Here is a 22,911-nt window from a genome sequence, read left to right as displayed (position 1 = left end):
GCTCCATCCTCCATTCCTCCCCCAAGACACAATAACAATCCAGTAATTAGTTTGGTTTCAACTGCGTTAGCAACATCAGGGAGAGAGAGGGGAGGGCAGAGAGAACGAGAGGGAGAGTGAGAGAGATTGGTCTGTTTGCTGGATAGAAAACAGTTTAAAGAATCCTTCTGATTCAAAACGGATTAAAAGCAATGACCATTTTTTGCCAGCCTTGATCTAAAACCAGTCGTGAGTACTTAAGGAATCTGTTGGATATTTACCTCAATCTTGACTAATTAGAACATTTTAGGTGATGACAGTTGTCACAACTATTTGAGTTTATTAAACAAACCTGTTGTCAAGTCTTTAAATACCACATTTGCACTAAGATTGTAATTGTTTTAGATAATATTGAATATATTGCGTTTTATCTATTTCAAATGGATATGTCTAATGCTTTTAGATGACTTTGGCCTACTTTAGAATGAATGAATAATGATAATGTGTATTTTACATATTTCAAAGTATTAGCATTATTTTGTTTTCATACTGTTGAGTTGGATATGATGTGTCAGCGTTATGCGTAATTGGATAACTATCGGTTGTTATCCATCCAAGGCAAAGTGAATCAAGACAAGAAACAAGTTATGTCTTTTTGAGATGACCGAGTATCTGTGTTTATAAAAGGAAAACCAATATGAATGTATTGCATGCTGCTCTACACTGTGAGATTGCGAGGTTTGCCATGGAAACGGTGGACAGTGGCGCAGAGATAGTGACTGTGTGATCTGGTAGGCGAGGGAGAAATCTTCAAGCATCGCGAATGTTATTATTTTACAGAGCTGACATAATGGTGAATCGGAAAACATAGACATATTTTTTCACAACGGTAAGGGGAGGTTATGTCAAACTTGGTGGTGTTAGTCAGACCAAGTCTTCACACGATATGGTGGACGTCGTTAAAATGAGGGTCTGATGCGATTCACGGGAGACACTTTTAGTTAGCCTACTGTGGTTAGGCTATGTCATCATGTCATTAATTCCCCTGAAAAGCAATGACAGGGTTTTCCTTTCGTGACATCTCACTGAATCTCTGAAGCTAAACACTCCCTGTCTGCTTGCGCACTCAAGGATCTAGTGCGTTTTGGAGAAAAATAGGATTACGGATTACCTTCACTGAGACTGGAACTCTTACTCTGGATCCAATATGTCTCTAAACCGGGTTTACACGGACACGGAGCAGTCTGCAGAGGATACTGGAGAATGTTCGGCCACAGTCTCATCGGACAACGGGCACGGGGCAGGTCGTACGCACGAGGTGACCGTGCGCAACACCGGCTGCTGCGTGTGCCTGCCGCGCATCATGCGCCTCACCTTTGCGCCCGAGTCCCTCGAGCGGCTCTACCAGGTCTACTTCCGAAGACAGCGACAGGAGACTCTTCTCGTGCTGGTGGTGTTTGCGGCGCTTTTCAACTGCTATGTCATTGTCATGTGCGCAGTGGTGTACACGACAGACAAACGTGCAATGATCGTGGTCGCGGCAGTTGGACTTGCTGCGGATATTGTACTCTACACGCTTTGCCGACTGCGCAAGCTCCCCGCGACGCCTGTTGTGCGCGGTGCGATACCATACATACTCTGGTTGATGATAGCCGTGCACGTGCTGTGCTACCTGGGGCTGAACTACCAGCTTTTCCCCCAAGCCAGTGACACAGCGGGCTGGCAGGTTTTCTTCAGCTTCTCCTGCTTCCTGACGCTGCCCCTGACCCTGGTCCCTCTCCTGCTACTCACAGCTCTGTCCTGTGGGATCCATACCCTGGTGCTGGGGGTCACCATCGCCCAAAGGCACCAGGACAGCCTGCAGGGAACCATACTGCTCAGACAGGTAAAGGAGAGGTGGATGTGGGTACAGATTGGGATGGGGTGGGTGGAACGAAGGTGGGCAAAAAGGGAAGGGGTGCTGGTAGGTGAGTTCTCAGCAAAATCAGGGTGTACATTTAACTCGGAAAGTATTACATTTACACTATTTTCAGTGAACATATGAATCCCACTGAACTGGTGTTAAAATAACACGTTTGAAAGTGTTAAAGATGTAACTATATTGCAGTGTTCCACATTCAACTCTTAAAGTTTTCAAATGAACTTGATTGTGGTGTTTTCATAACTCTACTGTAGAGTAATATGCAACACCTACAGTGTAAAACATAACACTTGATTTAGAGTCAAATTGACTTACTTTGCTTAGTGCTGTCGCTGTTACGATTTTTCAGTGTACAAAATTAACACCTGTAGTGTTAGAGTAAATCACTTTGGGGTGTTGTTTTAACACTATATGGTGTATAGCCTAATTTCATATTTTCCAGGGCATCTTTTCAAGGGAATTGTAGAGTTATCACCCATGACTGTAATTGTTAGTGACAGAGACATTGTTATTTAATTTTTTATTTTTTTCAAAGGTCTGTGGCTTTCACCAAGTGAGTACATAGGCAAATGCCATCATTATGCCATTCATGACAATACAATACTTATATGATTAAGACTTACTTTGAGGGCCTAGTTTCATCCTAACACAGTGGTGTTTGGCAACTCCTGGTTTTCAGGCCACACCAGGCCTGCAAGTCACATTATGCTGTCTTGCAAAGTGATGTGTTATACCAATTGGAATACAGCCAGCGTTAGGATATCCAACAGTTGGAATTTTTATTCACCCTCAACCTGCATTCAGAATGACTGTCAGGGTTGGGTGAAGTTAGTAAGAAGACTACCTAAACCATTTAAACTGGAACAATCATTTCAGTAACGGTGCAATAAATATAGCAAACTGTTTGGATTAGTTTAGAAAAATGTATGTAATTTGTCTTTGTGTAGCATGTGATTAATCAATCAAAAACACAGATATTAATAATATTTTTTTTTAAATAACACTGGGGGTTAATTTACTCCACTGAGTGTTCATTTCACTCTTACAGCAGGACCCTGAACAGCTTCAACCCCCAAGCCATAAGACTCATAAGTAGTTAAATACCCTGTCTAACTGCATTGACCCTTTCTGCACTAACTCTTTTGACTCATCACATACGCTGCTGTTATTATTTATTATCTATCCTGTTGCCTAGTCACTTTATCCCTGCTTATGTGTACAAACAGTATGCACCGCAATTACCTCGTACCCCTGCACATCAACTCGTTAATCATTGTGTATTTATTCCTTGTGTTATTATTGATATATTTTTCGAATATTATGTCTTCATCTGCATTGTTGGGAAGGGCCCATAAGTAAGCTTTTCACTGTTAGTCTACAACTGTTGTCTCCAAAGCATGTGAAACATACACTTACATTTAATTTGACTTAACTCCTGAATCAACACTAGAAATGTTACACTGAAAAATCAACATTGGACAATTTGCTCTGTGGGAAAGAGGACAGGCGCAACACTGGCTGGTGAGATAGGGCATGATACAGGTGAGAGGACCTGAAACATCACACACACTCCAAACTCAGGTAATCACCATTAAGTTGCCTTTGTGTGTCAGGTTATGCAAGCCAGCTGTGCAGGGATCTGTGGGACACCCTTCGAGCTGAGTGTAATTTTGGAAAATGTTGTTGAACCTGCTCACTGTACTCAGTGAGAGTTGTCACTTAGGAACGCAACGCTCCCTCTGCATCCCTCACAACCTCAGTCAGTCAGGACTTTGTTTTCAGCCACGTTATGTTCATCCCTTCCCCCAGCTCCTGGCTAACTGGGTGTTGTACCTGTGTGCGGTCACTGTGGGCGTGATATCATACTACATGGCCGACAGGAAGTACCGAACGGCCTTCCTGGAGGCGCGCCAGTCCCTGGAGGTCAAACTCACCCTGGAGGAGCAGAGCACCCAGCAGGTAGATGTGTGTGCGCGGGCGTCTGCATCCATGCGTTTGTGTGTATGTGTGTGCCCTGATGCCTGAGTGACCTGTTACCGGCTGTCTCCTGTAGCTGTTAGCAGTGTGCTGTCACCTCTAGCTGTTAGCAGTGTGCTGTCACCTCTAGCTGTTAGCAGTGTGCTGTCACCTCTAGCTGTTAGCAGTGTGCTGGATAACCCAGGACTGCTCTAATTGCAGTGTGTTGTCTCTGGCTCTGGTCTAATGGGCTGATTAGACAGACTGTTGTTATCTTTACAGTAGAAGCATTGTTAAGGAGGTCACATACGTACTGAGGTATGCAGAGGTGTGGGACCAGGGCTAATGTCTCTTTCCATCACTTCCCTCTTTCTTTCTTCTCTTGCCTTTTCCTCTCTCCCTTTACTGCTTTCCATTCTCTCTCTGTCATCTCCCCCTTCTCTCTCCTCTGTCTCCTGTCCCCTCACACAATCCTCTCTGTCATTACTGTCAAATTAACTGAGTCGACCCTAATTCACTGCAGCTGATGAGCCAATTATTATTGTGTCCCTTCCATCCTCTGTTATGCTTTTCCCTGACTGCTACTATTTGTAGAGCAAACAGTATGGGCCCTGGGGAGAGAGAGCGAGACAGAGGGAGAGAGAGAAATAAGTTAGAAAGACAGAATTCCCAGAGTGGCAAAGAGGCAGTGGAGGCTTCTGGGAGACGGGTGCAGCCAGCCAATCAGAACACATCTGACTGCTTCACATTGCCATGACGACGCGGCCCTGAGAGGATGCTCACAGAAATTATACTCCTGTCTCAAACATGCAGTACGCGCGCACACACACACACACACACACACACACACACACACACACACACACACACACACACACAAACACACAGACACAAACACAAACACGTTCTGTCTCTGTCTTTGTGTGTGCAGGAGGAGTTGTTGCTGTCCATCCTGCCCAAACACATAGCAGAAGAGATGCTGGAGGGCATGAAGAAACAGGCTAACCAGAACGAAGTGCAGCAGTTCAACACCATGTACATGTACCGTCATGAGAACGTCAGGTTCGACAATGTTAATATAACGTAATGCGAACGTGAAGATGTGCTATCATTCAGAAATACTCATGACAATCATCTGTACTTTAACACATGGAAATTGAGTGAACCTATTAAGCAATTTAGTTTTCTCTGCCTTCCCCTTTCTCTCCCCCTCTTCTCTCTCTCTCCCTCCCTCTCTTTTACAGTATCCTGTTTGCTGATATAGTGGGTTTTACACAGCTCTCCTCAGCGTGTAGTGCACAAGAGCTGGTCAAGCTGCTCAACGAACTGTTCGCCCGCTTTGACAAGCTAGCTGCTGTGAGTTTCTCTCTATACCAGGAATTGTCAACTAGATTCAGCCACGGTCCGATTGTTTTCTTGAGTGGATGGTCGGGGAGCCGGAGCATAATTACAAATCATTTTAAATTGCAAATTGACCGTAAAATGCCCAAACAGATATAATATTTGACTAAACCATAATAATTTAAAATTATTACGTTTGTATACGATCACGTGTCTTCTATATAGGGAATAATTGGGAATATATTTCCAAAATGAAAATCACTTGGAGTGGATTTCCTGGTGTTTGTACAGTCTTTTCTGTCCAACAATTAAAATACTATTTAAATAATTGCTCATAAAACTTGGGGAGCCAAATAAAAACACCCACGGACCAAATTCGGCCCGCCGGCCGCCAGTTGGAGAACCCTGCTCTATACCTTGCTTTGTCTCATGGTCGTGTTTCTCTGCCTCCTTGTGTTGTTCTCTCCTTATCTCTCACAACAATACGTTATATTAGGTGACTTTCACATTCATCTGACTCACCTATCTCTTCCATAAGGATACTTCTGCTGTCTTTAAAATACACTGTTTATTTCTCTCGCAAGCACACACAACTCATAACATACTGACATTCATATCATTCCTGTCATTGTGTCTCTACTCTCCTCTCTCTCTATATCCACCCTCCCTCCCTCCATACAGCAACACCACCAGTTGCGTATCAAGATCCTGGGAGACTGTTACTACTGTATCTGTGGCCTGCCTGATTACCGTGATGACCACGCAGCCTGTTCCATCATGATGGGCCTGGCCATGGTGGAGGCCATCTCGTAAGTGAGGGGAAGGAGGAGAGGAAGGAAAAGGAGGAGGAAGGGGGGAAGAAGGGTGGGATAGGTGGGAGAGGAGGGTGGAAGAGTGAGCATGAGGGATGTGCAATTTAGAAAAGGATAGCATTTAGAAAAACTGAATTGAATGAACCCCTTTTCTGTCCAAACTCAGGTATGTGCGTGAGAAGACTAAGACAGAGGTTGACATGCGTGTGGGGGTGCACACAGGCACTGTGCTGGGAGGGGTGCTGGGACAGAGGAGGTGGCAGTTTGATGTCTGGTCCACTGATGTCACTGTGGCCAACAAGATGGAGTCAGGAGGGATACCTGGGTAAGAAATGTACAGCAAGACCACTGGCCCAGGGAGAGGTCACTAGTAATGTCTCTGAGTGTCACTTTCATTGCCAAGAGGGTACATAGACAGTGTGTGTCTATGGGTGTGCGTGTTCTCCAGGCGTGTCCACATCTCCCAGAGCACCATGGAGTGTCTGCATGGAGAGTTTGACCTGGAGCCAGGAAACGGAGGGGAGAGGTGTGAGTACCTGCTGGAGAAAGGCATAGATACCTACCTGGTGGTGTTCTCCAAGGAAACCACCCAGGTCAACGGACTCAACAGGGTAGTAAGTTATGACCTCTCTGTCTGGCCTGGTTCTATAAATGTAATGTTTTATATTCCTCGCTCTTTCTGGCCTGGTTCTGTACATTAAATGTTTTATATTGCTCTCTCTCTGTCTCTCCCCACTCGTCATTTTTCAGAATAGAATCTCTCCACAGTTGATTAACACCACAGAGACCAATGGGAGCGTCGGTTCTGTCCAGGGCACGCTCACAGAGCGCAAACAGGAAGCAAAAACACAGGTACACCTAACCCCTAACTTCCATATTTTCTTTTAAGATTTTGACTAGATTTGACTAATTGTATGAATTTCACTACGAGCCTATCCATGACCTCTGACCTGTGTTTCCTAGGTGACGAGCCCTCAGCGTCAAATAAAAAAGAAAGTAGATGCCAGGGAGAGTGAACAGGAGCTGAACAGACTACTGCACCTGGAGCTGCTGGAGAGAGAGAACGAAGAGACGTAAGAGAGGAGGAGAAGGGGAAAGGGAGGACAGGCTGGGGGGACAAAGCAAAGAAGAAGGAAAAGTATATACTCATCCATCTCTAACTCTTTTGATCTCTCTCTCTCTTTCAATCAGTGCGAAGGAGCGTCGGACCAACCCTGTGTCCCTGCAATTTGTGGATGGGGAGTTGGAGGGGCGTTACTCTGCAGAGAAGGAAAGACAGAGTGGTGTAGCTTTCTGCTGCAGCTGCCTGGTCCTCTTTTTCTCTGCAGGCATGGAGGTCCTCATAGACCCAATGTGAGTTCACACGTTATATTCAACACAAAATATTAAATATACTGTACTACAACATAAACATAAACGTCCCTTTTTCAGGACCCTGTCTTTAAAACATAATTTGTAAAAATCCAAATATCTTCACAGATCTTCATTGTAAAGGGTTTAAACACTGTTTCACAAAATTGCAGTACTGCGTAAAGTTCTGTATCCAATTTTCAAGGGAAATAGATTAAAAGGGAAACGAGTAGCTCTCGTCGTCGATAAACTATATACTTATAACCAGTTGTTCAGAGACACAAAGACTAGTCCATGGTTATTTAAAAAATTACAAAGTTCTTATAGACAAAGAAAATAATTTAACACAATTCTAGCCCGGTTATGGATTGTAACAATGAAATAGAAAATCTATATTGTTTTATTGATCTTAAAATATAACTAATTGGAACACTCAATCACTAATTCAACAAGATGAAGATAAAAACTCAGTAAACAGAAGGCACAGTATGTGTGGATGGTGTGGTGTGTTTATTTATTTTATGTTTTTTGTCATATTTGGGAAAGGGTGTTGTTGAGTGACCTTGTACCTAGCCGGTGGGGCTTCCGGTGGGCTGCCCCCACCCAGGCAGTGGCAGTGATGGCAACACTTGCTGCAGTAACCCATGGGGAGGGGGTCACACTCGGACATTCCGAGAGGGGGAATATTATTGTGGCCCTAGTGGCACAAAATCATAAGTCTGACTGCATGGAGATGCTTGGGAATATGGTCAATACGGGGGACCGTGTTGTGGGTGGGAAAAGGTGTACATTTAACCTCCATCATCTAGGACGTGACAATGGTTAATAAATTCTCTCCATTTCAGCCCATTTTTTTGCACAGTCTTGCAGGCCTTCTCATACAGCTGCAACTGTATATGCATTTGTAAATCAAGACCTTTCTTGAGTTGGGCTCTGGGATGGTGCAACTGTTGAGAATGTGAGCCTGTGGTTGAGTGTGTGGGTGTATGTGCGTAACCCACAACTGTTGCAAAGGAGTAAAATATGTTAGGGACAATATAGGATGATTCACAATAATTGTTTGCTAATATAATAATTACTTGTAATTTTGGTAATGGCGAGACTGGTGAGAGGTAAAACCCTTTGCATAAACTGCCTACATTACTACAAATATTAATAGCTAATTATGGAAAATAAGAAACAGGATTTTAAATATATATATATTTGTTTTGATGGCCAAATATAATTCAAATCGAAGTGAGGGCGATGGAAATGCATTTGGCGGTTGATCTACTTCTGTTCTGTAAATGGCACTGTGTGCTCTTTTCGAAGGAAGGATCCCAGTCTTTTCAGGGCTATGGGATTCGGGGGTGGTCTGTCAGGCATTGGGATGACAACCCAACTCTGGATGAGGGCTTTTAGCGGGTGGAATAGTGGGGACCAATTGGAGGTTTACTTAGTAGCAATGCAAATATCATGGTACAGCTATATAGACACTTAATCATCGTGTTACTTTTTAATGGTACGTAAACAAACATATATTTTGATAAATAGAATTGAAAGGTGTGTCTCAAAGTGGTGAAATAAGTATAGCCAGTTAGAATTATAATGGCCTAGCAGATAATAAGAAAAGACGATCAGTATTTACCTGGCTAAAAGAGAAGGAATATAAGGACTGGGGGGGGCGAAATATATTTCTACATGAGCAAAGAAATTCTAAAGGGGTGATAGTTTTAATTAATAGTAATTTTGATCAAAATTTGCAAATTGTCCAAACAGATCAAGGTAGATGGATTATTTTAAATATGTTATCGGACAAATAACAGATATGGCTTATTAACCTATACGGTCCAAATAATGATGATCCAAGCTTCTTTGAAAATATATATAAGAATTTATCAACTCTACAAGCAACCCTGACTCTATTATTATGGTGGGAGATTTTAATACGGTCTTAAATACCTCTATGGACCGGAAAGGAAATCACACTACAAACTATCACCCTCAGGCACTTAAGGAAATCACACTACAAACTATCACCCTCAGACACTTAAGGAAATCACACTACAAACTATCACCCTCAGGCATTTAAGGAAATCACACTACAAACTATCACCCTCAGGCACTTAAGGAAATCACACTACAAACTATCACCCTCAGGCACTTAAGGAAATCACACTACAAACTATCACCCTCAGGCACTTAAGGAAATCACACTACAAACTATCACCCTCAGGCACTTAAGGAATACATGGATATATTGGAACTAGTGAATATATGGAGACTTAAATACCCTGACATGGTGAGATATACATGGCGGAGGCTTAATCAAGCTAGTCGCCTTGACTACTTTCTTATGCCATTCTCTCTGACACCAAAAGTTTAAAAAGTGTTGATAGTGGACAGAATGTGGTCGGATCATCACATAATTGGCATATATATTACTCCTACAGAATTTCCACGTGGGCGAGGATATTGGAAATGTAATCAAAGCCTACTTGATGATAAATTGTTTAGAACTAGGACAGAAGAATTTATAACTGACTTTTTCAGACATAACATAGGTACAGCAGATCCCCTTATTGTATGGGACACTTTTAAATGTGTCTTTAGAGGCCATGCAATTCAGTACTCACCTATAAAACAAAAGCAATTTAGATCAAAAGAGTCCATATTAACAAAGGAAATTGAAGGACTAACAGTACAGTTAGATAGCAATAAAACTGTACCATAGAGGCACAGAATAAGTTAGAAAAATCCAGATCCAGTGTAATGTATTATAAAAAATAAAGCGAACTGGATGGAATATGGGGGAAAATGCACCAAATTCTTTTTCAATCTTCAATATAGAAATGCTACCAAAATTGTTTTATTGAAACCTGTTACAAATGATGGAGTCACGCATGATTCACCAAATTAAAGTACTTTAAGAAAAAAAAAATGTTTCAGTCTCCTCCATCTCCACTAACTGAAACTAATTGTATGGATTTTTTTCCTAATAATAATAATAATGTAAAATTAACATCTGTACAGAAAGACTAATGCGAAGGCCAAATTACAGAGGAGGAACTTTTTGATGTAACTGGGGCCTTTTAAGGCTGGGAAAACTCCATGGCTGGATGGCATACCAGTGGAAGTATACCAAACTTTTTTTGATATACTCAGAGGACCATTATTAGCATGTTTTAACTACTCCTATATAAATGGTAGATTATCAGACACACAACAAGAAGGTCTGATATCATTATTACTGAAACAGGACCCAAGTGGTGTATATATAAAGATCCAGTCCATTTAAAAAAATTGGAGACCTCTTACACTTCAGTGTTGTGATGCAAAAATCCTAGTAAAATGCTTGGCGCATAGAATTAAAAAAGTATTGTCAGATATTATTCATCCTAATCAGACAGTTTTTTTTACATGGACGATACATTGGAGATAATATAAGACAAGTACTGGAAACAATAGAACACTATGAAATATCGGGGACACCAGGCCTTGGTTTCATAGCTGATTTTGAAAAGGCTTTTGATAAAGTACGACTGGAGTTTATATATAAATGCCTAGAATATTTCAATTTTGGGGAATCTCTTATAAAATGGGTTAAAGTTATGTATAGTAACCCTAGGTGTAAAATAGTAAATAAAGGCTACATCTCAGAAAGTTTAAAACTATCTAGAGGAGTAAAACAGGGTTGTCCACTATCGGCATATCTATTTTTTATTGCCATTGAAATGTTAGCTGTTAAAATTAGATCAAACAATAATATTAAGGGATTAGAAATCTGTGGCTTAAAAACTAAGGTGTCATTGTACGCTGATGATTCATGTTCTTTTAAAACCACAATTAGAATCTCTCCACGGCCTCAGAGGATCTAGATACTTTTGCTATCCTCTCTGGATTAAAACAAAATTATGATACGTATTGGATCACAAAAAAATGCCAATTTTACATTACCATGTAGTTTACCAATGAAATGGTCTGACGGAGATGTGGACATACCAGGTATACAAATCCCAAAAGAAAGAAATGATCTCACTCCAATAAATCTTTATAGAAGTTAGCAAAAATAGATAAGATATTGCTACCATGGAAAGGAAAATACCTGTCTATTTGTGGAAAATTCACCCTGATTAACTCTTTACTCATAACACAGTTTACCGATTAGCTTATGGTTTTGCCTACACCTAGTGACCTGCTTTTTAAATTATATGAACAAAAAATATTCCATTTTATTTGGAACGGCAAGCCAGACAAAACTAAAATGGTCTATTATATAACGAATATGAATTCGGGGGCAGAAATGATTAAACATTAAAGCATTAGACCTCTCACTAAAGGCATTAGTCATAGAAAAGTTATACTTAAAACCAAACTGGTTCTCTAGTAAATTGGTAGGAATGTCTCATCCTATGTTAAATAATTGCCTTTTCCCCTTTATTCAGATTACACCTGCACACTTTCTGTTGTTTGAAAAGGAAATAATCTACAAAATATTGTTCTTTTTTAAATAAGCCTTAAAAAGTTGGTTTCAATTTCAGTTTAATCCACCAGAAAAGACAGAACAAATAATAAAACAAATATTGTGGTTAAACTCAAATATACTAATTGATTAAAAATTGATTGATTTTTCGAAGAAATGTTTAAAAAAGGTATAATTTTAGTGAATGATACAATAATTAGGACTGGTGGAGTTATGTCACCCATGCAGCTAACACAGACATATGGAAATGTCCTGTATAAAAAGAGCATAACTGGGTAAAGAAAAGTGTGATAAATAAAAACATATACCAATTTAATTTAAGGACCAAAAAACTGACATCTGTGCCATATAAATTGCAAAATAGTTGGGAAGAGATTTTCAATGTACCCATTCCATGGCACATGGTTTATGAATTGATACGCAAAACAGGCCGGATTCAAAACGTCAAATTTTTCCATTTAAATTACTATACAAAAATCTTGCAACCAATAGTATGTTATATATATATATGGGGGATACAATCTTCCCAGCTCTGCAGATTTTGCTGTGATGAGGCAGAGTCATTAGATCATTTATTTTGATATTGTCCATATGTAGCTCGTTTTTGGTCACAGGTACAGGAATGGCTGAAGAATTGCAACATTTGCCTAAAACTAACGCTGCAGATAGCAGTACTGGGTGATTTGAAAAGCCATAGTCAATCAATCAATAATATAATAATTATTTTAGCAAAAATGTTTATTTTTAATTTACAGTCTGTTGTAGAAGCTATGAGAATAGAAAGGTTCAGTACTTTTGTGAAGCATCACAGCACAGTTGAAAAATATATGGCAAATAGAAATCCAAAATGGATGATGTTGAGAGATAGATGGGAGGGGTTGAATGGAGCTGAAGGGTGGGACTAATAACAAGATAAACAATGTAAAACATATGGGGTCTGTAAAATGTATATAGGTTCAGAACTTTTTGTGAAATAGCACAGTTACAAATAGAAATCAAACTGGATGGACATAGAAATAGAGGAAGGACTAAAAACAAACAAAAAATAACTATTGTAAAATAGACTGTGTCTGTAAAATGTATATAAGATGTATAAATTGAAGGTAAAAGCCAAAGTGTTTATTAGTTTACGCCAATTGGGGGAAGGGTGGTAGGGTTTGAGGGGAATAATAAAGGTATATTCTTTAAAAAGTATGTATATCTATATAGGTATGTGTATGTATATATGTATATATATATGCATACGTGTATGTATGTGGATATATATATTTACCCAAAAATATATGGCGGATTGAAAATGATGCAGACAATTACATTGATGGAAGCAACAATCTTTCCGCAATATTAAGCTGATCCACCCCTTAAAGAAATCATAAAATAAATAAAAAAACACTGTTTCCTATGAATGTTCAATGAACCATAAACAATTAATGAACATGCACCTGTGTAACGGTTGTTAAGACACTAACAGCTTACAGACGGTAGGCAATTAAGGTCACAGTTATGAAAACTTAGGACTCTAAAGAGGCATTTCTACTGTCACTGCAAAACATCAAAAGAAAGATGCCCAGGGTTCCTGCTCATCTGCGTGAATGTGCCTTCATGGAGGCATGAGGACTGCAGATGTGGCCTGGGCAATAAATTGCAATGTCTGTACTGTGAGACGCCTTAGACAACACTACAGGGAGACAGGATGGAGAGATGATCGTCATCGCAGTGGCAGACCACGTGCAACAACACCTGCACAGGATCGGTACATCTGAACATCACACCTGCGGGACAGTTACAAGATGGCAACAACAACTCCCTGAATTACACCAGGAACGCACAATCCCTCCATCAATGCTCAGACTGTCCGCAATAAGGCTTGTAGGCCTGTTGTAAGGCAGGTCCTCACCAGACATCACTGGAAACAACGTTGTCCATGGGCACTAGCCCACCATTGCTGGACCACACAGGACTGGCAAAAGTGCTCTTCACTGACGAGTCGCGGATTTGTCTCACCAGGGATGATGGTCCGATTCGCGTTGATCTTCGAAGGAATGAGCATTACACCGAGGCCTGTACTCTGGGCGGGATAAATTTGGAGGTGGAGGGTCCGTCATGGTCTGGGGCGGTGTGTCACAGCATCATCGGACTGAGCTTGTTGTCATTGCAGGCAATCTCAACGCTGTGCGTTACAGGGAAGACATCCTCCTCCCTCATGTGGTACCCTTCCTGCAGGCTCATCCTGACATGACCCTCCAGCATGACAATGCCACCAGCCATACTGCCTGTTCTATGTGTGATTTCCTGCAAGACAGGAATGTTATTGTTCTGCCGTGGCCAGCGAAGAGTCCGAATCTCAATCCCATTGAGCACGTCTGGGACCTGTTGTATCGGAGGGTGAGGGCTAGGGCCATTCCCCCCAGAAATGACCATGAACTTGCAGGTGCCTTGGTGGAAGAGTGGGGTAACATCTCACAGCAAGAACTGGCAAATCTGGTGCAGTCCATGAAGAGGAGATGCACTGCATTACCTAATGCAGCTGGTGGCCACACCAGATACTGTTACTTTTGATTTTGACCCCTCCTTTGTTCAGGGACACATTATTCCATTTCTGTTAGTCACATGTCTGTGGAACTTGTTCAGTTCATGTCTCAGATGTTGAATCTTGTTATGTTCATACAAATATTTACACGTTCATTTTGCTGAAAATAAATGCACTTGTCAGTGAGAGGACGTTTTTTTGCTGAGTTTAGTATGTGTGCCTCTGTCTGACAGGCTGGTAGTGAACTATGTGACCCTGGCGATTGGAGAGGGGTTGCTGCTCATTCTCACTATCTGCTCCATGGCTGCCGTCTTCCCTCGTGTGAGTCTCCTCCTCCTCTGATGATAATGATGGAGGTGTTGATGATAATGGCAGTGATGATGGTGATTTTAATCATGTTTGTCTGTGTCTTTGTAAAAGATGTTCTCGAAGAGGCTCGTGTCGTTCTCGATGTGGATCGATCGAACCCGTTGGGCACGGAACACCTGGGCCATGGCAGCCATCTTTGTTTTAACCATGGCTGAGATTGCCGATATGGTGAGCCAATTTTTTCAGCTTGTGTGTGTTCTTACCTTGTTGCTATCATACTCTTCAGTGCCTTCTAAACAGTTTGTGTCTGAGTACCTATCCGGTTGTGACGAGATGGAGTACAGCTAAGACCGGAAGTGATTTTTTTGTAACAGGTTAGGAGAGCATTTTAGCTAACCCTAAACATTTTCCTAACCTTAACCTGCTATGTTAATTGTCCTAACCTGCTGCGTAAGTTCTCCTAACCTGCTGCAAAAAATGACTTTCAGTCGTAGCTGTATACCACCAGAGAGGAAGAGGCGAAGCGACAGGTTTCCCTCTCACCAAAATCTGTCCAAAGTAAGCCCAATGCGTTTCTATGGGCTTATTTTGGACTTAAGCTTGTCGCCTGTCTTCCCGCCTTTTGAACAACAACTCCCATTGTTAGGGCGGAGACATGAGCATTTCATCATTATAAACAGGTTTCTGATACCACGTAGTCAAAACCGACCCATCCCCATAGGGGTCCATTACAGAGAGTTAGCTGTCTCTCACTGCCTGCACGCTCATTTGGAAGGCCCAACAGGGACAGCCTGTTCCACACTTTACTGCTTTTTCTGTTAGGCAGGAACAGGACTCCCAAATGTCAAGAGAGGAATTATCAGTGGCGCAGAGATGTCTAGTGGAGTGTGGAGCATAGAGAATGTGCGGCCACTGCAATGTTGCCCAAATTATGCTTGAGTTAAAATATTGCTTTAGTTTGTTTTTGTTTAAATGTTACACTGACGTTTTTTGTAACATTACATGTTAACATAGCATTAGGGGAGTTATAGTGCATGCCACTACTGGAGTATTGCCTTAGTTTATGGATTGAACATTTCTCACCCTAACCCCTCTTGACATTGTAGCTGAGCTGTGTCCAGCCTCCCTTCCTGTTCCTCAACACCAGTGCTGGCCTCAGCAGGGAGTCGCTAGGTGACGGAGGTTGTGCAGAAAACCCTAAACACTACAGCTATATGGCGGTGCTGTCGCTTGTGGCGACCACCATGCTGGTGCAGGTGAGCCACCTGGTCAAGCTGGGGCTCATGCTGCTGGTCATTGTGGCAACGGGCGCCGTCAACATCTACAGCTGGAGGGATATCTACGACCTGTATGACTTCATACGATTCACCAGCTACAGGTGAGGAACTATGATCCCTCAAGTGGTGCTGAAAACATGTACTTACATGGTAGTTATATTGGCAGGTAAAGTAGAAAGCTGTGGATACTCAATGTGTTCTCTCTCCCTCTCGCATCCTCAGGATGTCTATAGTCCCTTCCAAGTACCTTATGACAGTGATGATCATGATCATGATGATCTGCTTCTACTACTTTGCCAGACATGTGGGTTACCTCCTCCTGAACATCCTCACAATCACACCTCCTATTCACATTGAGTCAGACGTCCATGAGCATCAGCCTCGAACTCGTCAATCATACAAACTGAGAAAGACTGTTGTTACTGATCCCCCTGACAGCACTAGTCTGTATGAGCTTGCTTGAAACACTCCCTCTCTTTCACTCCACCCTCCTCTTTTTCACCAGGTGGAGAGGCAGTCGCGGAAGCTTTTCCTGTGGAAGATTGAGGTGCATGACCAGAAGGAGAGGGTGTTTGAGATGAGGCGCTGGAATGAAGCGCTGGTCACCAACATGCTGCCTGAACATGTAGCCAAACACTTCCTGGGTTCTAAGAAGAGAGACGAGGTGAGAGAGGGAAGAGGGAGTAGACGGAGAGAGAGGGAAGAGGGAGTAGACGGAGAGAGAGGGAAGAGGGAGTAGACGGAGAGAGAGGGAAGAGGGAGTAGACGGAGAGAGAGGGAAGAGGGAGTAGACGGAGAGAGAGGGAAGAGGGAGTAGACGGAGAGAGAGGGAAGAGGGAGTAGACGGAGAGAGAGGGAAGAGGGAGTAGACGGAGAGAGAGGGAAGAGGGAGTAGACGGAGAGAGAGGGAAGAGGGAGTAGACGGAGAGAGAGGGAAGAGGGAGTAGACGGAGAGAGAGGGAAGAGGGAGTAGACGGAGAGAGAGGGAAGAGGGAGTAGACGGAGAGAGAGGGAAGAGGGAGTAGACGGAGAGAGAGGGAAGAGGGAGTAGACGGAGAGAGAGGGAAGAGGGAGTAGACGGAGAGAGAGGGAAGAGGGAGTAGACGGAGAGAGAGGGAAGAGGGAGTAGACGGAGAGAGAGGGAAGAGGGAGTAGACGGAGAGAGAGGGAAGAGGGAGTAGACGGAGAGAGAGGGAAGAGGGAGTAGACGGAGAGAGAGGGAAGAGGGAGTAGACGGAGAGAGAGGGAAGAGGGAGTAGACGGAGAGAGAGGGAAGAGGGAGTAGACGGAGAGAGAGGGAAGAGGGAGTAGACGGAGAGAGAGGGAAGAGGGAGTAGACGGAGAGAGAGGGAAGAGGGAGTAGACGGAGAGAGAGGGAAGAGGGAGTAGACGGAGAGAGAGGGAAGAGGGAGTAGACGGAGAGAGAGGGAAGAGGGAGTAGACGGAGAGAGAGGGAAGAGGGAGTAGACGGAGAGAGAGGGAAGAGGGAGTAGACGGAGAGAGAGGGAAGAGGGAGTAGACGGAGAGAGAGGGAAGAGGGAGTAGACGGAGAGAGAGGGAAGAGGGAGTAGACGGAGAGAGAGGGAAGAGGGAGTAGACGGAGAGAGAGGGACAATTAAAATACAAACAAAAAGGGAGAGACTCAAAGAAAGGGCATTCAAAAAATACAGGAAATTGTAAAAGGATGTATGATGAGCTTGAGTGTTTTTCTTACCCATCAATTTTGTTTTTCCTCTGTAGGAGCTGTACAGCCAGTCATACGATGAGATAGGAGTGATGTTTGCCTCCATCCCCAACTTCTCAGACTTCTACACAGAGGAGGGCATCAACAATGGGGGCATAGAGTGTCTGAGGATCCTCAATGAGATTATCTCTGACTTTGACAGTGTGAGTGATCTCTCGCTCTCTCTCTGTGTGTGTGTGTGTGTTTTAGTACAGTGACGGGATAATTCATTTCCTTGCTCCCCTGCCAGCTGTTGGACAGGAATGAGTTCCGCTTCATCACTAAGATTAAGACTATAGGAAGCACCTACATGGCTGCGTCTGGAGTCACACCCGAGAGCAACACCAACGGATACTGCAACCGCCCGGTAACCACAGCAACTGACAACACAGAATACATCATCAAGCTCAATGTATATCAGCATGACTAATGGCGTTGATGATAATGATGAAGGCTCTATTTCTCCCCTTCAGATAGAGGAACAGTCATTGTTAGAACGTTGGCAGCACTTAGCTGACCTGGCAGACTTTGCTCTGGCCATGAAGGTCACTCTCACCAAACTCAACGACCAGTCCTTCAACAACTTTATGCTACGCATCGGTAAGTGTGTGCGTGTGCCTGCGAGCGTGCGTGTGTGTGTGTGTTTGAGTGACATGTCTCTTCCTCTTAGGTCTGAATAAGGGCTCGGTTTTGGCTGGAGTGATTGGTGCTCGTAAACCTCATTATGACATCTGGGGCAACACAGTCAACGTAGCCAGCAGAATGGAGTCTACAGGGGTGATGGGCAACATCCAGGTAACACACATTTCCTCACCTGTCTACTACCCTCCTCTCTTTTCCCCTTATTTTCCCACCTCAGTCTTTTCCCATCTTCTCCTCTCTTTAATCTTGATAAACAGTTTTCCTTCTACGTCCTATAATGTCCCATTTTTATCCGTCATTACCCTATGATGTGCTTCCCCCAGGTGGTGGAGGACTGTTATGACATCCTAAAGGAGTACGGATTCCGCTTCGTCAGGAGAGGCCCCATCTTTGTCAAGGGGAAGGGGGAGCTACTAACCTTCTTCATGAAAGGGAAAGACAAAACTAGTAGCAACGGCACTGGTCCCACCACTACTACTACCCTTCCTCACCAAGTAGTGGACCATTCCTGATCCTGACCCACACCTGCTGAAACAACAGACAGTAGAGATTACACACGGATTCATCATTCTTATGTAACATGCTATGACAGATCAAACTTAATTAAAAATCATAGACAAGTGTACAGTTGATGCATAGGCAAGCATACTGTTTCGACAGGCTAAGAAAACAAAAACACACTCAATTCTGTACTAGCCGCTTCTGGATTCTATGGTAACTGATAGTTCAAGTGAAAAATATAAAATCATACCTTTTGTTGGGTGGGTACATGTACAAAATATGAGCTTTTGTGTATATATTTAGATATAGGCAACTACTTCATAGAACAACATATCACTACACCCTAAGTCCATATTGACATCAACTAAACTCACTAGTGTGACAGTTTGCCTTCAGTATGATTATCCTCTATGTTATTTTATTGTTTTTAAACAGTCAAGCTCGGGTTTTGTAAGATAATGCCGCCTGAAAGATTTTGTATTTATAATGTGTTGATAAAAAATGTTTTCATTAACTTTTGACGAGGTTTGTACGGCGATTTTTTTTTTACATGTAATGTCTTGGTGGGGCAAACAAAAAATTGTGGGCTGCTTGCCAGCTAAGCCACAACACAAAACAATACATGATTTGCACTATAACGGTGACAAATGTGACAATCAGTGCCCACAAACTGTTAAGGCCTACATAAAGCTGTCCCAACAGCAGAGTCCCAACACCTTACCACTGCTACACCTGGCTATCAGCGGAGCCTTGTCTGGCAGCAAAACAGTTCATTCAGCCTCATATACTGCCTTTTAAAAAAACATAGCTGATATGGCTGACTTGCTTAAACAAATGTGGTTTATACTGACAATTGAGTTGTACAAACTATGGCACAAGGGGATGACAAGGGGATAAGAGGCAATCCGTAATTTCGATTAAGACATTAATGAGCGAGCGACGGCAGAAATAGTCAACATAACTATTTTTTCAGCACTTTCGAAATGTACAGCGACAGAATTCAGAACATGGGTCGTTCTTACAGTGTACTCCCTGTACAGCAAATCAGAACCGTGGGATAAATAAAAGGGGCATATAAACAGACAATGAAAGCTCTTACAATATTAGATGATTACATTGTTCTAAACCAGGTTATAGGTTACATGTGCACCACCAAATTAGAACAGTAGGAGAACTGAAGAGGTGAAAATAGCACAAATGATTAGGGTGAGGCACATTGAACACTGTTTGGGTCGTTGCGTGTCAAAAAAGATACACGTCATATAACACTATTTGACGTGTTAAATAAGCTTTTCATTTGACACGTCAAAAATTCTATTATAGAATGTTGTGTGTGCTGAATTTTCACGTGCAAGCCCACGCCACCACGTCTATCAGTAGCACTATCAAATCTGTACAAAAAAGGTCTGCAAACAAGCACACACCGGGCCACGAACAATGTGTTTACAATACCTCGTTGGTGAAAATAGACCAAATGATTAGAGTACGGCACATGGGCTACTAACGGCTTACTACACAACATACACTTAGTATTACTTTGTTAGCTACAGTATACATATCTCCCTTGCATATTACATCCTTATGCAGCAGCATACAATACATTTTTGGACTCACCTTGTGAAGGTGGCAGAGCGGTTCTTCGTGGGCAAATTTTGTCATCAAAGTGGCATTTACTGGATTTATGGTGAGAACTCTGAAAAAAAACACACAGCCACTCCACCGATAAGTCCACTATAATTGAGAATTTTAATAAGCATTTCTCTACGGCTGGCCATGCTTTCCACATGGCTACCCCTACCCCGGTCAACTGCCCGGCATCCTCCACAGCAACCCGCCAAAGCCCCCACCATTTCTCATTTACCCAAATCCAGATAGCTGATGTTCTGAAAGAGCTGCAAAATCTGGACCCCTACAAATCAGCCGGGCTAGAGAATCTGGACCCTCTCTTTCAAAAATTATCTGCCAAAATTGTTGCAACCCCTATTACTAGCCTGTTCAACCTCTCTTTCGTATCGTCTGAGATTCCCAAATATTGGAAAGCTGCCGCGGTCATCCCCCTCCTCAAAGGGGGTGACACTCTAGACCCAAACTGCTACAGACCTATATCTATCCTACCCTGTCTTTCTAAGGTCTTCGAAAGCCAAGTTAACAAACAGATTACTGACCATTTCGAATCCCACCGTACCTTCTCCGCTATGCAATCTGGTTTCAGAGCTGCCACGCTCAAGGTTCTAAACGACATCATAACCGCAATCGATAAGAGACATTACTGTGCAGCCGTATTCATCGACCTGGCCAAGGCTTTCGACTCTGTCAATCACAACATTCTTATTGGCAGACTCGACAGCCTTGGTTTATCAAATGATTGCCTCTCCTGGTTTACCAACTACTTCTCTGATAGAGTTCAGTGTGTCAAATCGGAGGGCCTGTTGTCTGGACCTCTGACAGTCTCTATGGGTGTGCCACAGGGTTCAATTCTCGGGCCGACTCTCTTTTCTGTATACATCAATGATGTTGCTCTTGCTGCTGGTGATTCACTGATCCACCTCTACACAGACGACACCATTCTGTATACTTGGACGGCTCTGACTTAGAATACGTGGACAACTACAAATACCTGGGTGTCTGGTTAGACTGTAAACTCTCCTTCCAGACTCACATTAAGCATCTCCAATCCAAAATGTAATCTAGAATCGGCTTCCTATATCGCAACAAAGCATCCTTCACTCATGCTGCCAACATGACCATCCTACCGATCCTCGACTTCGGTGATGTCATCTGTAAAATAGCCTCCAACACTCTACTCAACAAACTGGATGCAGTCTATCACAGTGCCATCCGCTTTGTCACCAAAGCCCCATACACTACCCACCATTGCAACCTGTACGCTCTCGTTGGTTGGCCCTCGCTTCATACTCGTCGCCAAACCCACTGGCTACAGGTTATCTACAAGTCTCTGCTAGGTAAAGCCCCGTCTTATCTCAGCTCACTGGTCACCATAGCAGCACCTACTCGTAGCACGCGCTCTAGCAGGTATATCTCACTGGTCACCCCAAAGCCAATTTCTCCCTTGGTTGTCTTTCTTTCCAGTTCTCTGCTGCCCATGACTGGAGCGAATTGCAAAAATCTCTGAAGCTGGAGACTCACATCTCCCTCACTAGCTTTAAGCACCAGCTGTCAGAGCAGTTTACAGATCACTGCACCTGTACATAGCCTATCTGCAAACATCCCATCTATCTACCTACCTCATCCCCATACTGGTATTTATTTATTTTGCTCCTTTGCACCCCAGTATCTCTACCTGCACATTCATCTTCTGCCGATCTACCATTCCAGTGTTTAATTGCTATATTGTAATTACTTCGCCACCATGGCCTATTTATTTCCTTAACTTACCTCATTTGCACTCACTGTATATAGACTTTTTGTTATTATTATATTATTGTATTATAACTCTATGGCAGGAATTAAAGGGCTGAAATTTTGGATGTCTACCCTTACTAAGCACTTAAACTTGGTGATGACGTACTGTCCCCATGAGTGACAGAACACTGAGCCAATCATGGCGCAATGCTCCTATTTTCTGCTGGCTCGCCCCACCACCACAGAAAGCACTGAGCTGAAACACCTGCATTTTGGAGATGCCTCAAGAAAACAAAAAACAGACCATGTGTGTATGCAGCTTTATTAACTGTATTATACTTTTTTTTTTTTTTTTACATTGTTTGCAAACTGATATGTGACACGTATTAATGCCAACTAGGCAAGCCCCCCAAAAATACATATTGAAATATACACTACTGCTAAAAATGGCCTGTAATCGAACCCACAAACTAGTCTAAAGAAGGCCAGTTGTATTGCTTCTTTAATCAGGACAACAGTTTTCAGCTGTGCTAACATAATTGCAAAAGGGTTTTTTAATTATCAATTAGCCTTTTAAAATTATATACTTGGATTATCTAACACAATGTGCCATTGGAACACAGGCATGATGGTTGCTGATAATGGGCCTCTGTACGCCTATGTAGATATTCCATTAAAACCAGACGTTTCCATCTACAATAGTAATTTACAACATTAACAATGTCTACACTGTATTTCTGATCAA

At 42.7% G+C, this 22,911-nt stretch overlaps 1 protein-coding gene across 1 annotated transcript; it reads left to right on the top strand.

Moving 5' to 3' along the window:
• The first annotated feature begins 1,186 nt into the window (after positions 1–1,186).
• Positions 1,187–19,324, top strand: LOC139407811 (adenylate cyclase type 3-like). Its single transcript, XM_071151678.1, has 20 exons — positions 1,187–1,864; positions 3,710–3,859; positions 4,788–4,918; positions 5,101–5,212; positions 5,879–6,006; positions 6,176–6,334; positions 6,458–6,623; positions 6,760–6,861; positions 6,973–7,082; positions 7,201–7,362; positions 14,585–14,672; positions 14,772–14,888; positions 15,767–16,038; positions 16,160–16,241; positions 16,443–16,601; positions 17,678–17,824; positions 17,911–18,027; positions 18,134–18,260; positions 18,331–18,455; positions 18,626–19,324. The coding sequence occupies exons 1-20, from the start codon at positions 1,187–1,189 to the stop codon at positions 18,812–18,814; spliced, it is 3,321 nt and encodes a 1,106-aa protein (XP_071007779.1). The 3' UTR covers positions 18,815–19,324.
• The last annotated feature ends 3,587 nt before the right edge of the window (positions 19,325–22,911 follow it).

Source organism: Oncorhynchus clarkii, chromosome 4 (assembly GCF_045791955.1).
Source record: "Oncorhynchus clarkii lewisi isolate Uvic-CL-2024 chromosome 4, UVic_Ocla_1.0, whole genome shotgun sequence".
Lineage (NCBI taxonomy): Eukaryota > Metazoa > Chordata > Actinopteri > Salmoniformes > Salmonidae > Oncorhynchus > Oncorhynchus clarkii.
This window is presented reverse-complemented; position numbering and strand designations above follow the sequence as displayed.

What these genes read in the sequence shown, in the direction of transcription:
- LOC139407811 (XM_071151678.1), top strand. Translation starts at nt 1,187, where the DNA reads ATGTCTCTAAACCGGGTTTACACGGACACGGAGCAGTCTGCAGAGGAT. An exon ending in TGGCTGAGATTGCCGATATG is followed by an intron (nt 14,889 to 15,766) that starts GTGAGCCAATTT and finishes TTGACATTGTAG; the next exon opens with CTGAGCTGTGTCCAGCCTCC. An exon ending in CAACTTTATGCTACGCATCG is followed by an intron (nt 18,261 to 18,330) that starts GTAAGTGTGTGC and finishes TCTTCCTCTTAG; the next exon opens with GTCTGAATAAGGGCTCGGTT.